The sequence below is a fragment of the Chrysemys picta genome, chromosome 1 (assembly GCF_011386835.1).
Source record: "Chrysemys picta bellii isolate R12L10 chromosome 1, ASM1138683v2, whole genome shotgun sequence".
NCBI classification, from domain to species: domain Eukaryota; kingdom Metazoa; phylum Chordata; order Testudines; family Emydidae; genus Chrysemys; species Chrysemys picta.
This window is the reverse complement of record NC_088791.1, coordinates 133106321-133122715: the sequence shown is the minus strand read 5'-3', so window position 1 is coordinate 133122715 and position 16395 is coordinate 133106321. Positions and strand designations below refer to the sequence as shown.

At 41.3% G+C, this 16395-nt stretch overlaps 1 protein-coding gene across 1 annotated transcript in view; it reads right to left on the bottom strand.

Annotated features, from left to right (window-relative positions):
* Positions 1-2092: 2092 nt before the first annotated feature.
* ANO2 (anoctamin 2) overlaps positions 2093-16395 on the bottom strand; it is a 308666-nt gene continuing 294363 nt past the window's right edge. Inside the window, exons 21-25 of the mRNA XM_024103099.3 lie at positions 13764-13916; positions 13604-13656; positions 11456-11637; positions 4373-4478; positions 2093-3584 (exon numbers count right to left, since the gene is read on the bottom strand). Coding sequence (XP_023958867.2) covers positions 3303-3584; positions 4373-4478; positions 11456-11637; positions 13604-13656; positions 13764-13916 — 776 coding nt within the window. The 3' untranslated portion in view covers positions 2093-3302. The remainder of the gene's footprint in view (positions 3585-4372; positions 4479-11455; positions 11638-13603; positions 13657-13763; positions 13917-16395) is intronic.

Sequence of the window (16395 nt, the reverse complement as noted above, 5' to 3'; positions counted from 1 at the left end):
GGGACTGCACCAAAGTTAAGTACCAAACCTGCAGGATTCCTGATGAATGAAACATTCAGGTTCAAGATACAATAGAAACTATATCACAGATAAGGACAGATGAGCTGTCAGCCCTGGTTGCAATATCAGCATAGCTCCAATCAGAATGTCTGCCTTATAGCTGCGATTGCTACCTTAATTCTTTCCCAGTCTTGTCTGGGTGAGGTATATAAGCCTCAGGAGAACTTTGAGAGGGTAAATGTATATCTGTGCATATATAGCTCTTATTGGAAAGGTTGAAATGCATTCTCTCTTTTAACCCAGACCACCTCTTTCAGTTGCTCAAGACTTTTTCAAATTCTACATAACAACCATGGCTAAATATATGAGGCATTGTGAAGGAATTGTTTCACCAATTTTTGAGTAGCCAAAAGGGGCACGCCCTAGCCACCACTTTGAAAAGTGACTAGTAATTTTGGGCACCCAACTTCAGTCACCTTAAGGAGGCCCAATTTTAGAAAGCACGTCCCAACTATGAACACTAGATTCCAATAAAGTGTTAACCACTTTGGGCACCTAAAAATGGAGGCATCCAAAATCATTAGTCACTTTTAGAAAATCTTGGCCTATGTTCTCACACTCCAATAGTTCAGGAATAGATGATGAGATTTTGCTCAAACTTTTAGTTAAAAATAAAATTACTTCATCACTGAGAACAAGCATGGAACATTTCAGCCCTCAAAGATTCCCCGCCCCCTCTTTTCCCCATAAATTATAAGCATTTGAAAAGAGGGATTGTACTTAAAGCCATTACCTAACCTGAACTGTTAAACTTTAATTACTGCAAAACTGTAACAGTGTCCTTTTAAGGGGAGATTTTGAATTTATGGTATATTCTGGAGAACAGGTTTATTTACTGTAAAACAGTGAGATTCCCTTCTTTACAGTTTCTTCAGGCAGCATGGAGCACAGTCTGGCAGCTTAAGCCTCTGATGAATATTTATAAAATAATAGTGATATTGGTCAGATGAATGGATTTAATCCAGCTATTGATTGACGGAATAGGTGTCACATGACCTATAAATCCCCTTTTAAACCCATTTCTGCATACACACTATCAGATATCTAAATGAGCAACATTAGCCCCAACATATTCAACTGGCCTATATTCACACTGTATGGCAAATCCAGTTTCTTCCTAATGGAGGCCTAACAATGTGATAAAAATTAATTGCGTTTCAATCAGCCACAGATGTAAATCCCAGGTGTAATACTCCAAACCCATAAAGCTACTATCAAAATACCACATAGTACAAATAACGGTAAACAGTGGACATTTATATTATTGTTAAATGTGAAGCCTTGGTAGGCCTTCTTGGAATCCTAGAGTTCTGGAAAGTGAAATAATGCAATATTAATTCGTGACGAAGGATGGTCCAGCAGTTCTGCTGATAGCTTAAGAGTGAGGAGACCAAGCTTCAAGTCCCAACTGTTACAGATTTCCTGGGTGACACTGGGCAAGTCTCTTTGTGCCTAAGTTCCCACCTGTAAAATCAGGATAACAGCACTTCCCTCACAGGGGTTTTATGACAATAAATGTGTTAAAGATTTTAAGGGGTTCAGACACTATGTTGATGGGGGTAGATTATTTTAAATCAAAATGATCTTTTCCTGTAGCTTGCCTGCTTATCTCAGTAAACTGGAAACAGCAGATAGACATAGCCAGTAGTTTATATTCACGACATTGTGTGAAGAGATTTTCAAGTAAGGATGAGGTCAGATGCTATAATACTGCACATTCCTGCAACCTTAAAATGCATACCTGTCGGGCTGAGTGAATATCATTGTGTTACAATGAGTCATTTTTTAAAAAGCAATTTTTCCTTCCTGATGGACAGGTGAAATTCAAAGACTCCAGGACTATATATGAAATTATCTTGGAGATTTAAACAAAAAATCCAGTCAGATCATAGAAATTTCTAAGTTGCCCCATCTGAAAGAGCACGATCTTTCTTTGTTTCCAAAGCATTCTGTGCAGCAGTATATGTTAGGAGAGATTCCTCTACATGTGCTTTGAGTTGAGATTGATTCAGAAGGTCTATTAAAAGCAATACATTTTTTAAGAAAGTTTTATTCTTAATCCATAACAGAATAAAATTATTCATTAGGTGCATTTAGATAAAAACCTAATTAGTGAACCTGTTTTTCCTCTCTCAGTAGAATACAGTTATGCATAACAACATCGTGATTTACAGTAAATACACAACAGCAACTTTTTGTTATTTCCGGAGCAACATACATGAAGATATTGTCACGAGTTACAAGGCTTCATTCTACTTTCACTTATACCAGTTTTACACCAGTGTTGATATCAACAGAGTTACTTCAGATCGACACCAGTTGGAATTGAAGTCCCAGTTTAAGTGAGAGGTGAATTAGGCCCAGAGTATTTTGCTCAGAACAACAAACAGCGATGTGCTTAGCTAGTTCTATCATCTTTACTTCTTTCAGATGCTTATGTTGTGAGCTGTCTCTGCTTATTATTCAGGCTCCTGCTAAGCCAACAACTGTAGGCCAAAGTGCTCAGTAATCTTAATTTTTTTCTCTTCCTGCTATTTTGCGCCTTTAACCATAGCTCTGCATCGGGGGTGCTGTGGCGAGCCCCACTGCAGTAAGAGCACCAAGAGGCATTGTGCATCACGAAGGCACAATGATTCCTAGAGCCTCCGGGTGTGCAGAGAGAATGTGTTTATTGCTACATCCTTTGAGAGGATGCAAAGTTCAGCCCCCTCTGTGGCTGGCCAGCTCTGCTGAAACATGTGTGGTAGGGTCTATTGCCCAAGACTCTTTGGAGTATATATTGCCCTAGGGGCATGTTAGCAGGTAGCAATCCTTGCACTCAGGAGAGTGCAGGGATTGGGATTGTGGCTGGTCTTGGCACTGAGAATGCAAGAGTGGAGAGGGCTCCTGATTACTGATATTATGGTAGCCCGAGGAGATCCTGCAATGGACCAGAACTCTATTGTGCTAGACGCTGTACTCTGCCCTCCCCATTTCCCATGCTTCTGTGCAAGGGCCAGCCACATCCATAACCTGGCTCTTTAATTTGCATTGAATAACGCTGAAAGCGCTGCAGCCCGGATAGCGTATAAAATGTTATAGAGAAACTAACACCTGAAGTTTCTTGAGAAGTGACAGACTCCCTCCTCCACTCTCCCTGCCTAACAGTGCCTCCCTCCCTCGCTCCAGTTTCAGGATCACATCACACAGTAAATATACAGGTATTGCACATGTTCCATGGTACATTTCCTCCCGCTAAGGAGTCATACTTCTGTGTGCTGTGAGCTAAAGGATGTAAAGCTGCCTCGCTGACTCCGGCTAAACTGGCAGAAGCTTGCCGCTCGGTTCCTTCGGCCCTTTGTCTCGCCTTTGTTTCGGTGCTTGTCACGCATGATAAAGCTTTCGATCAGTTTCAGCTTCTCATGCTCTTCCTTCAGGAAGAAATCAACAAGCATACTCTTCTCCTTTTTGATTTGTTCGCTGATGTCCTTGGGAATGTCAGGAATCATCCAGTCAACCAGCGCGCTGAGGAACATGACCAGGTTCTGCAAAAGAAAGAGCAATAGAGCATACAATGCTAGCTAGGCTGGAAGGGTCTGTAATACTCAAACAGGCTGTAACAGAATCAAACCTCAGCTACGGAATACTTAGAAATGCCCCATCAACCCAGTGGCATATTACCATTCAAACATGTCATGTTTAAGCTCTGTCTGAAATTAGGCACCTAAATAAGGCTCTGATTCAGGAAAATGTCCCAGTTCAAGAAATCACTTATGCATGTGCTTAACTCCCACTGAACAGAATGGATGAGTTAAATGCATATTTAAGTGTTGTCCGAAATATAAGGATAGACTTAAGCACATGCTTAAGTGTTTTGCTGAATTGGGGCTCAAGTGGTCCTGCAGGCTTATTCCACGCACATGTTCAAAGGTACTGAGCACCAAGTGGCTTAGCTAGTAGAAACCAAAGCTCTCTATCCCAAGAGCAAGTATTGCATGGGTAGTAGCAATACAAGCATCCACCGCACATTGTCCCTCCATTGTGCTTCATTCGTGACCTGAAAAGACCACCTTTAGGTCCAACAAATCTCCATGCTCATTCCATCCTCAGTTTCTCTGCTAAGAAGGAGGTTTTTGTGAGGTGGATACTAGCGCTGTGCACAGATTAGAATCCTGAATCTCAAATGTTATGGATGCGCATGTGTAGCGGTACTGGTGGTGCCAGTGCCTGTAGTGTACAGGCAAGATGAACTGCATGCACCATACACATACATTAGCTTATCAGAGGTGCTTTTGTGCATGAAATTGTAATATAGTAAACTCAAAAGACTTACCTGAAATAGAATAACAAAAGCCAAGCGAGCAGATAAAACTGACCAGTACTGCTTAGAAAATTCATACGGATTTGGGGACCAAGGTGGTTCTCTGTAATCCTTGTACCTGCCAGTAAAGATAGCTTGGTTAGCGCACACTTTCCAGCAATTGCCACCTACAGATTACACTAATTGCTTTGATAAAACAACTTTGCAGCAGCTTAACTCTAGAGAATTGAATCCCCCGAGCATTAGGTACTTCATTCCACACTATTAGTTACAACTCCAGGATCCGATCTCAGTCACCATTGTAGACCTGGAATACCTCTATCGAATCCAACAGGGTTACTCTGGTTTTACACAGCTGTAACCAAGATTGGAACGTGGCCCTAATGGTGAAAATCTTCTAGTGTGGTTGGATTTCCTTTTGGAAAATAAAATATAGACCTGTTCTAGTCTTAAACTCACCTCAGTGCAGAGGGTCTGACGTGCTGCAAATATATAATGAATAAAGATATACTGCAGTGTATTAAGATCAAAGAAGGCAATTAGTGGCTTGTGCAAAGATTGGTGTTCTAACCTGTTTTATTTATAACTATCATTAATATTTTGGAAGAGGAAGTAAACAAGATGTTAATAAAACTTGCAGATGCTACTAAACTGGAATGTTTTGCGAACATAAAAAAGGACAGATATCAGACAAAGAGTGGTAAGAAATTAAGGCAGGAAATAAAAATAATTTTGGAAAACTGCAAAGTAGCATAAATAAAACAAAACAGTTAAAGAGAAGATGAGATACAGATCTTGGAGGGACACCCTTTGAAAGCAGATACAGTGGGAAGAGCCTAAGGCTGACAGAGAACAGCAAGTTAGCACACATTTGCAACGTGACATGGCAGCAGAAAAGGACAGTGTGATTTGCAGCTGCATAAGCAAGGGCATGATGGAGCTAGGAGGTAATAGTTCTTCTGTAAACAGCTCAGATTAAAAACCACACCTGGAATACTACACGGGGGACCTCAGGATGAAAAAAGACTATTGACAAATTGAATACAATTCAGAGAAAAGCAAAAATGATCAGGGGCCTGTAGAGACTGACTTACCAGAAAATATTAAAGCACTGAATATATATTTCTCAACTATGGTATGTAACAACCAAGGTTGGACATTATAACTATCCACAAACTGCTGAAGGATATAAACACCTGAGGCCTGGTCTACACTGGAGGGGGAGTCGACCTAAGATATGCAACTTCAGCTATGAGTATAGCATAGCTAAAGTCGACGTATCTTAGGTCGACTTACCTCGCATCCTCACGACGTGGGGTCAACTGCCGCCGCTCCCCCATCAACTCCGCTTCCGCCTCTCACCGCGGTGGAGTATAGGAGTCGATGGCAGAGCAATCGGGGATTGATTTATCACATCTACACTAGACATGATAAATCAATCCCAGATAGATTGATCACTACCCGCCGATCCGGCGGGTAGTGTAGACGTACCCTAAATAATCCCTTTCAGTCTTAAAGGAACAAGAAGTGGCCGGTGTGGCTTTATAACAGACTGCCTCAAAGATCTGAAGGCAAAAAGGAATGTGTATTGGAAACAGAGAAGCCTGGAGGAAAGTAAACACAGATAGAAAGGGTCAGTTAAGACTGGAAGAGAATGACAGAGTAAAAAAGGAAGCTGAATCAATGTTAGACATAGCGGTTAAGAGAAATAAAAAGGGCCTTGTACAAATATATCAGTGGGCTAAAATGTAGTGGGCTTAAATGTAATCATGGAGTCATAGGAATGGACCGCGACAGGTCCATCTTATCTAGACCATCCCTGACAGGTATTTGCTCTTAAAAATCTCCAACGATATAGATTCCACAATCTCCCTAGGCAATTATTACAGTGCTTAATTACCTTGACAGTTAGGAAGCTTTTCCTAATGTCCAACCTAAACTGCCATTGCTGCAATTTAAGCCCAATGCTTCTTTTCTTATCCTCAGAGGTTAACAGCAACAATTTACTTCCCTCCTCCTTGTAACAATCTTTTATGTACTTGAAAACCATTATCATGTCCCCTCTTGGACTTCTCTTTTCCAGACTAAACAAACTAAATTTTTTCAATGTTTCCTCATAGGTCATGCTTTCTAGTCCTTTCATTAGTTTTGTTGCTCTTCTCTGGACTTTCTCCAATTTGTCCACATCTTTCCTGAAATGTGGCACCCAGAACTGGACACAATACTCCAGTTGAGGCCTAATTAGTGCTGAGTAGAGCAGAAGAATTACTTCTTGCTTACAACACCCCTGCTAATACATCCCAGGATGATGTTCGCTTTTTTTGCAATAGTTTTATACTGTTAACTCATATTTAGCTTGTGATCCACTATGACCCCAGATTCCTTTCCTCAGTACTCCTTCCTAGGCAGTCATTTCAAAACTGGATGTGCTATTCTATTTTTATTTTAAATTGGTCTTTGATAAGAAAAAATAAGGAAGAAATGAGTGACCAGTTGTGAGATAGTGATGGCTCTCATCAGTGTTTTGAAACTGTGGATCATAAAGCAGGTGAATATGGGAATAATTGGAAAAAATGGAAATCATACAGATCTGTGAGTCCAGATGATATGGATACCAGGTCACTAGGGAAACAGCTCATTCAAAAAAAAAAAAAAAAAAAAAAGCTTCACAGGTCCAGTGCAAAAGGAAGCAGGTTTATGCTAAAAAAAACTCCCTTTAAAGATTTGTATCTGCCTTCTTTCTCTTCTGAAGGTGCGTATGTGACCAGCATGTTTTCATGTACTCCATTATTGCGTGAGATTATAAAGGTTAAAAGGACTAGGGCAATAAAAATGACATATAACTTAACACAGTTTGCTTTTAATTTGCCTTTAGCAATAGCTACACAAATGTCCTTTGGCTCTGAAAAATCATTACAACCAATGATATGCAACCGATTAGCATCACAGCAATGTTTATTTGGAAGTCGTGCCAAAGAGTTCACAGCATTGCATAAAATGCTGCTCAAAATATTCAGAGAATTTATTCTGGATGTTCAGTGGGAGAATTTTCTAACTTGTTATGGTTATTTTTAAGATACCTTAATCTCTGGTAATGTCCGTAAGGAGCAAAATTCAATCTTATTGCAACTACATTTATCTCCAGAGGTCACAGAAATCTAAGAATAAGAGAGGTCAGCTTGTTCCCAACGTATTTGCCAGAAAAAGAAACAGTTTTTTTTTTTCTAGTAAAAGGGACACTGTTTGTAGCATGTCTCCTGGGTTTGGAGTTAGATATCCTATGTTTTATCACAGTTAGTGTTCTAGCCAAAGCTGTGACTTTGATAAGATTTCACTGAGGCGGGTGATATTCAGAAATGACCAGCAAACTTGCTAATATCTTCCCATAGTATTTTCCTGATAGTTAAAGGAAGAAAAATGTTCTCATTTGTTTCTCACTGAACCAACATCAGATTAGTCTGGTAGAGAGTCAGACTTTTAACTTGGGTTTCTTGTTTTCAGTACAGGAGACACTTTCTGCTCAGAGGGAAGAATTGGAATGTACCTGACATGCAGCTCCAGACAATGAACTAGAATTACATCTGCTATGATTTTGCTCTGCTCTTTGTTTTGCAGCCCTATCAAGGCCATGGAAACCCAAGCAGTGCGTTTCATCATTGCTGCCAGTGGACAATGTTCCAGGTAAATTAACAGTCATACACCAGACAATGAAGCTGTGAGCAAGTCCAAGTAACTGGAATCAACACCAAGACACCAGAGACACCACTGAAGTGAGATGGCCATGTCACAGGAATGACTGATGAGAGACTACCTAAAATAATAATGTATAGCCACCTTGGGCAACAAAAATCGGGGGGGGGATGGAGGAGGGGAGAAGGAATGCTTCACAGACACTTGGAGGACAATCTAAAAGCATGTAATAGTTCTGTATTGTGCTAGAGACTTATTTGCTAGCAACATAGAGAAATGGAGGAGATCAGGGCACAAGGAGAAGAGCAATTTGGCAAAAGGAGGCCCAGAGCATAGCTTTAAGACAATTATATCTCGCCTGCCACAGACGAACAGGTGAGTAGAAGATAACACTGAGCAGAGTCCCCATCACCAGCAGTGCTTTTTGAACGTGCCACACCATTGCTTCCCACAATGTCCCTATTAGCCATCGGCGGATTTCTGCTCTTTCTACTGTCTCACAGACTTTAAAGCCAGAAGGGACCATCATGATTATCTAGTCTGACCTCCTGCACATTGCAGGCCACAGAACCTCACCCACCCATTCCTGTAATAGACCCCCAACCTCTGGCTGAGTTACTGACGTCCTCAAATCATGGTTTAAAGACTCCAAGTTACAGAGAATCCACCATTTACTTTAGTTTAAACCGGCAAGTGGCCTGTGCCCCATGTCCTTCCTCTGGGTTTCAGCGGTCTGCTTGTTACAAGTGCTGTCCACTCTCACAATGACTCAGTGCTCTCTCTTAGGGTATGTCTACACTACCTGCTGGATTGGTGGGTAGGGATCGATCTATGGGGGATCGATTTATCGCGTCTAGTGTAGACATGATAAATCGATCCCCGATTGCTCTGCCGTCGACTCCTGTACTCCACTGTGGCGAGAGGTGAAAGCAGAGTCGACGGGGGAGCGGCAGCAGTTGACCCTGCGCCGTGAGGGCGCGAGGTAAGTCGACCTAAGATACGTCAACTTCAGCTACGCTATTTTTGTAGATGACGTTGTATATCTTAGGTCGATCTCCCACCCCCAGTGTAGACCAGGCCTTAGTCTGCTAATTGGGTGTTGCAGCCCTCATCGCAGGACATTTGCACTGTTCTGGCTTACCCACCCACCCTACCTACTACTCATATCTTGGAGCCTGACCATGTGGCCCTTACTCACTTGAGTAATCCTTACTCCGTGAAATCAATGGGATCACTGGTACGAGTAAAGATTATTTACATAGATCAGGATGGCAACATTGGATAACTGTTCACATTCCACACCAAACAATGACAACTTGGATTTCTTTTCTTGAAAACAACTACTTTACACATGTGGAACACTCCCCATTGACTCCACAGCTAGCTAGTTATTAGCCTTTTCTGTCATAACAAGAGCCACTTTTATAGTTTATATAAAAGACAGGAATACTTATATAGTTCAGTGGCCACCCTACAAAATGTCCAGTTGCTTTAGATAGCTGTAATAATAAGTGTATTTACAATATTGCCTAGAAACTGCCTATAGTATGTATAGAGAAATGTAGGGATCACTGCAGCTAATAATGAGATATTTATCTAAGACAAAATTAGTTAACCGGTGTCGGGAATGGGAGGGTTTCTAACCAGGAAATACAGCATGATTTCTATGCTGACTCATAGTATTACATGCCAGCATCTCCGTGTTCAAGATACTCTACGGATTTATGAATATAAAACGATTAAAGTATAATGCTGACAAAGTTCATTGACATAGAATGGCTCAGCATTCATATTTTAAATATAATTAGATTTACTTATTCAAAATAGCCAGTATAATGCCATGCCCACAAGCTTTGGCAGCACCATAGTGGAGACGTGGGGCCAGATTCAGATCTCCCTTAATGGTAATGTTCATCAGAAATAACTTCACTGAAATCTATGGAGATACTGTGTTATAAAACTGGTCCAAAGGAGAACAGAATCAGCCCTCTGGATCTGGTGTCTAGTTTTGGTATCTAAGTCCCCATTTCAGCTATGGTTGGAAATAATAAACAGGCAACACCTTCAGCCGTAGTGGCTTAGGGGCTGTGGCAAATGTGGAGGGTCCTGTAATAAGTTTTACTGGGGTGCTGTTTTCGGTGTGAATGGTTTGCTTTAACTGCTCCTCACTAGGGGCTTGTCTGAAATAAGTCAGGCAGAGGGGGCTCAAGTGGTCCCTTATTGGCTTCTATTAAAGGGAATGCTAAAGGACATTGCCAGAACTACTAGCTCTGCTGATTCTGGCTCAGTTCCCCTCTGAGCCTATGGAACTGGTTTGAACAGGAGGGGACAAAACCCCCAAGCAGTGAAGACGTCTGGGGTGTGAGGAGGAACTTAGAACTCTCATGGGATATAAAAGGACATTCTCTTAGGGATGCACGGGGGAACCAGATTGAAAAGACACTCAAGCAGCAACCCGTTGACATGTCTGGAGAAGCTAGGCCTGCCTAATTCCCAACTAAGATGGTGGGACTTGAGGTAAAATAGACATGAATGTAGGCTGTTTGTGTTTTTACATCCCCTTTTCTGTAATGCTTTGTTCCAGCTTCGAAATAAAAGTACTTTGTTCTAACAAGGCTGTTGGTCCCCATTACTGGTCACAGGTTCCTGAAGGGAGGAAATAGGGTTCCCTAAACCCTGTCAGACTTGCAGGGCAATACCAATTGGTACTGAAGCTAGATCCTGGTTTGAGAGTGGAAGAACTGAGTGATTCCCTTTGATACAGGTAAGGGCAAGAGGCCCAAGACCTAAACTGGGTGCTCTTGGACAGACCAGAAAGGGGACAGAAATGCAGCTAGCCCCATAACTGAGGCTGGTGTTAATGACTGCCACTAGGGGTGTTCTTACAAATACTGCCTCACAAGCCTCCAAACTTTGGCTTTCTGCTCAGCTTAAGGGGCAACAGACTAAATATTGTTGATAGGTTCCTTATCAGAAAACATGGTATTAAAGCGAGTGACCATGAGAAAGGTGTGGGTTTTCAAGCAGGGGAAAGCGTAGGGAAAACGGGACCCTGTAAGGGAGGAAATGTTGTTCTAATTAGAGGGAGTGTGTTTTTAAGGTGTGATCTTGCTTCCATTCTTATCTATGAGAGTTTTGTCCTTGATGTCAGTGGGAAAATAATTGAGGTCTAGGTTTTTATGTTCAGCAGAAGTCTTGGATGAAACTGTTCATTCTATGCATGGAGGCACCACTGGATTTTGCATCTACATATTCAAAAAACCATATCTGAATTAACTAAGAAGATCATAGTTTAAAAGAACAGAAAAGCTTCTCAGGTCTAACTCAGAGAGGAAACACTTTTATCTAACATGTGACTGAAACAATTGACTTTACCTCCACCAAGTGTTGTTAGAGCTACTTTACCTGCAGAATATAACTTCCTGTTCAAACTGTGAGATGTCTGGCTGTGTTCCAGCCTTGAGATGACTAACATTGAAGTATGAGAGGGTGTGATTGATGAAGCCATGCATGGTTCCATTTTGACTGTATGCATATTGATACACAAGGCGTGGAATGAAATCAGATGTGACAGAGATTACAAAAGCCTGGGAGACAAAAAATAACCCAGTGAATCTACAGATGATGTGTTTTGGATTAATTGAATTCAGGTTATAATTTTCATGTTCAAATAAATATAGAATAATGATGATCAGTTTTGCAACCTCACAAGTGAGAGAGGACTTGCCAGACACAGCAAAGAATAAGTGTTTTTAAACTACATTAGCCTGCTGTCTCTCTCTCCGGGCAGAGGAAACTCGTGGGATTGTGGGCGGCACATGGGTTTACGTGCCCTGCCAGATTTCTGCCAAGGTTTATACTTTTCTTTTTGGATTCAAAATTGTACCCTCCCCCCCTTCCACCCCCCCACCCAAACTATCAACAGTTATGTGTCGCCTCTGTCTCCAGGAAAGTATATAGCTAGGCAGGTGGGACATTTTTAAGAGCAAAGAGTAATTACAACAATTGCCTCATATATACTGGTCTTAATCCTGCCCCCATTGATATCAATGGGAGTTTTACCACTGACTACAAAGAGTGCAGGAGCAGGACCACAACATACATAACAGCCAGATCCTGAGCTGGTATAAATTGGTGTAGCTCCACTGATTTCACTGGAGCTATGCCAACTTATACCAGCTGAGGTGTGGCCCATAAAAGACAAATTCTCGGTTCCCTTGCTCCATTCTAAATCTGGAGTAGCTCCACGAAGTCAGTGGAGTTTACTCTGGTGTCAAACGGATATGAGATCAGAATTAGCTCCAGAAGCATTTAGAATGTGCAAATAATAGTTAACTGAGTGCCATATTCTGCCACCCTACTCTGTGAGTAGTCCCACTGAAAAAATGATACTTGAGTAAAGATGATAGAATCTGGACCTAAATATTTTTTAAACTCAAGTATGCGCATTTTCACTTTCCAGCTACCGACAACAGAGGGGCAGTATACCTGGTGTTTTAATTAAAGCACTTGGAGAATACAAGCAACTAGAGTATGTCTGAAAATGTAAATAACTATGGGGCCTGATCCTGCAATGTGCACTTAGGTAAAACTGAGGGAGGTAGCGTGGTTCTGCTGATATGGCTTAGCACTGGGAGTGAGAGATCTGCATTCTATTCCTGGCTCTGCCACTTGGGCAAATCACATCATCTCTTTGCACATCAGTTTCCTCATCTGTGATGATATCCATTTTCCTTTCTAACGTGCTTTGAGATCTATGGTGAAAAAGTACTGGGTATCATTATGATTAAACCCCAAGGGCCTGATTCTCATGTATACTAAGATCTTGTCTATATGGGAAAGGTTTACAGTATAACCTAAGGTGTGAATTTAAACCAATATAGTTATAATCACCCCCAAGCAGACACTCTTTTTTCTGGTATGGGTGACCTTTTTCAGTCTAACATATGTTGCTTGAGAAGGGGTTTAAGGTACACCAAAAATGCCACTCTTATATTGGAATCAGAGTGTCTACTTAAGAGGTCGTACTGGTATAACTATACATGTATAACAATAGCTGCATAACTGGCAAAACTTTTTCTTTGAGATAAGGCCCTAGGCTCCTTTACACTGCTCAGGTAAATTACATTCACACTGACTTCATCCAAACTTATATTTACACTGCCAGAGAATGACGTGACTGTGTCTAAGCATTAGAATACCTAGTTCTCATACAGCATTTTTCATAAATGAGACTTAGTCCTCTATTGGTGTGCTTGGAATTCTGCCTGACTAATAATTGCAGGATCCGGCCCATTAATGTGTGATTCCTGTATAAATTAATCTTCATGTCCCACAAAACATAATAATTCAGAAACAGAGAGGAGTAAATGTACATGTCTCATGTAATTCTGATTCTATGTAACATTACATGATGTTTTAAACCCAAGGAGTAGCAAATTGGGTAAGATTTCATTGTATTTTATGGCAATTGAAGAAAGTAGGCATTGCTCAAAATTTAAATTAGGCTTAAGGGGAAAAAATAAGCTCATAAAGTCATAATCAAATACTTACATTAATGATAACTGAAAACTTTCCAATACCACTCAGAATGTTATACCAAATTCCTGTAAGAGAGTTAATAGCAAAGCTTTGTTACAGGATTAATCTTAATTTCCTCTTTCGAGGTGAATTCCAGGTGTTACCATCATTGCAATGATTCTTCATTACGTACCTATATCTTTTTCTCTCACTGTGTCTGGCCTCCTTAACTCAGAAACAAACTTTTTTGCATCCAGCCGAACTTCTATGATGTTGTTGAGAAGGGCAAACACCGGAGCCAGAGGGAAGGAGGCAACGAAGAGCGTGACAAAGCCAAACTGGATAACTAGAAGAGAGACATGTATTGTTCTGAGAGAAGCTTTGTACTGGCATATTAAATATATGTCTGCAGGAAATCAGCTGCTGAGGTTTGTGTGTTACAGGAAATATAAAATTCCATTTCAAACATTTCTGTCCTGTTGTTAAACAGTACAACAAACAAGGTGAGGCTATGAAAGAAAGAAGGGCTTGTCACTGTGTTTTTATAATGGTTCTAATATTGCTCCTGGTCTCCAATGTGCATACGTGGGCCAGAGTAAATATTAGTCTAATGAAGGAAAAGTAGCATGCATGCTATTTTCCTTTTAAATAAAATTATCTTGAATGAGGCCATGTTATCCTCCCACTGTTTGTTGTAGAGGAGAAGTAATGCATATAAATAGGGAGGGGAAATCCATGAGGCAACAGCCCCTATTCCCAAGACCCTTTGGAAGACTGTCTGGGCAAACTACCTGCAGTAGGTGTTTGGGCTCCGGGGTGAAACTATGGTATGGCCACTCTCTGTGGTATCATCCCCCTCCATACCTTGGGGCATTCTGGTGCAATTCCCAGTAGAAGCCAATGCTGTTCATCACATCATAACATTTTGCATTCCTGCTTCAGGAAGTAACAGCAGCCTAACATGGAGGGCCTGACCCTGCCCTAAGCATAGAAGCCCTAAAATTTCTACAGATCCAAGAATATCTGTGGCATTGAAGGGCCACAATCCTGATTTCTTCCAGGAATACTCTTTTACACGGAGGGGATGTTGCCTCTTGTACAGCACCTAGAACAGTGAGGGCTTGGTCTATGACTGGAGCCCTGGGCACAGGGTCGTCCCTTGGGAGGTGCGCGGCCCAGGGTGGAAATGACGGATTCATCTCTTCTGGGACCACCTGCACTGGCCAACCACACCAGCCCATGGGGCCCCCCAAAAAGCGGGGCCTGGAGCGGTCGCTCTGATTCGCCCTACCCAAGGGACAGCTCTGCCTAGGCACTACCACAATACAAGCAAACAATACTTCAAGAGTTTAAACTCTTGGCATTTCCTGAATTGTTTATGCCCTTCCCATGGGGGGCAGGGATGATCTGGACGTAAGTAAGAAGCTTTATTCTGCAGACAACTTAGACACCAATTTTCAGATCCTCTCCCTGCAAAGTGGAATTTAGCAGAATGAATATATTTTTCCAAAGTCCCCCAATGTTTCAAAGATAGTTAAGACCATGAACAGTGCACATTGGGCCCAATGTTGCCTGAGTGTCCTTAATTGCTATTGCCTTCAAAAGCAGCAGAGGACAGTCAGCTTGCAGGATCAGGTCCCTTTTGGGCCCATCTTGAGAGGTGCTGAGCCAGCACCTGAGGAATGATGACCTCCTTATGCTGTCGGTGCTGACCAGCTGCCAAGAAGCCCTAAGCACCATTGTCTCCCAATGAAGACGCAGGACTTGATAGCGCTGTCACCACGCAAGACTGGTCCTCTCTTTGTAAAATGTAACACAGAACATTATTTTAATATAAAGATGAGCTCTTATTTCCCAAAGAAGGTAGCACAGGGTGGCATAAGGAGAGACTGGCTGAAAGGCATATTGCACAGCTGCAATGGAGATAGCCACAACTAAATTAAACTAATGAATTGTTATATAAATAGTGCTACAAATAGGATTTGAGTGGACTGCAGTGATATGCATCGTGGCTTCTTTGTAAACAGAATATAAGGTCCCTGTACAAGCTCGCAGTCCATTACAGCAGATATCCTTTGCACTTTTGGAGGAGAGAAAAAAAATGGAAAAGAAAACTAATCCTAGCATAGCAGGACTACTCAACTGTTTTCCTTAGAATAATTTCCTTTGGCACTGTTGTCACAGCCCACAGCCAACTGATAAAACAGCTTTCCCCAGGATCTCTTTTGTACCCAGCTTATTTTTTGTGTACCTATTTCAAGCCTCATTATGGTCCCCCCATCTCCTCTCCCAGTGACAATATATTTGCACAACAAAGCATTATCTCCATGATAATTGTGGCCTTGGTTTGCCATTTTAAATGGTTTGCTTTAGGAATAAAGGTTATATCATCCTAACATAGCATGATGGGAGCTATTTCAACATACAAGAATATCTTACCCTCTAAATTATAGTTTCCTGAATATTTTATGTTCAAATCAGGAAAAGGAAGTAAGGAAATAAAAACAGATGTTAGAGAAGTATCTCAAAAACCTTTGAAATGCTTAGAAAAATATATAGCACCAAACTGTGCTTTATTTGTTCTGAAGTGAAGTTAGCAGGGCTAGAGCTGAGTGGAATCAGTAAAAAAGTATTTGCAGTGATTTGTCTGAGTATAAACCACAAATACTTCCTGTGATATTATTTGCAACCATTTTAATTCATTTCCTAGGAACATCTGCATGAATGATGTTTTAGTTCATAAAAGAACATTCAAGGTACACAAACATCTTCTGGATGATTATGTAAACATGCCTTCATACAAAGATCCATGCCAGAAATGTTTG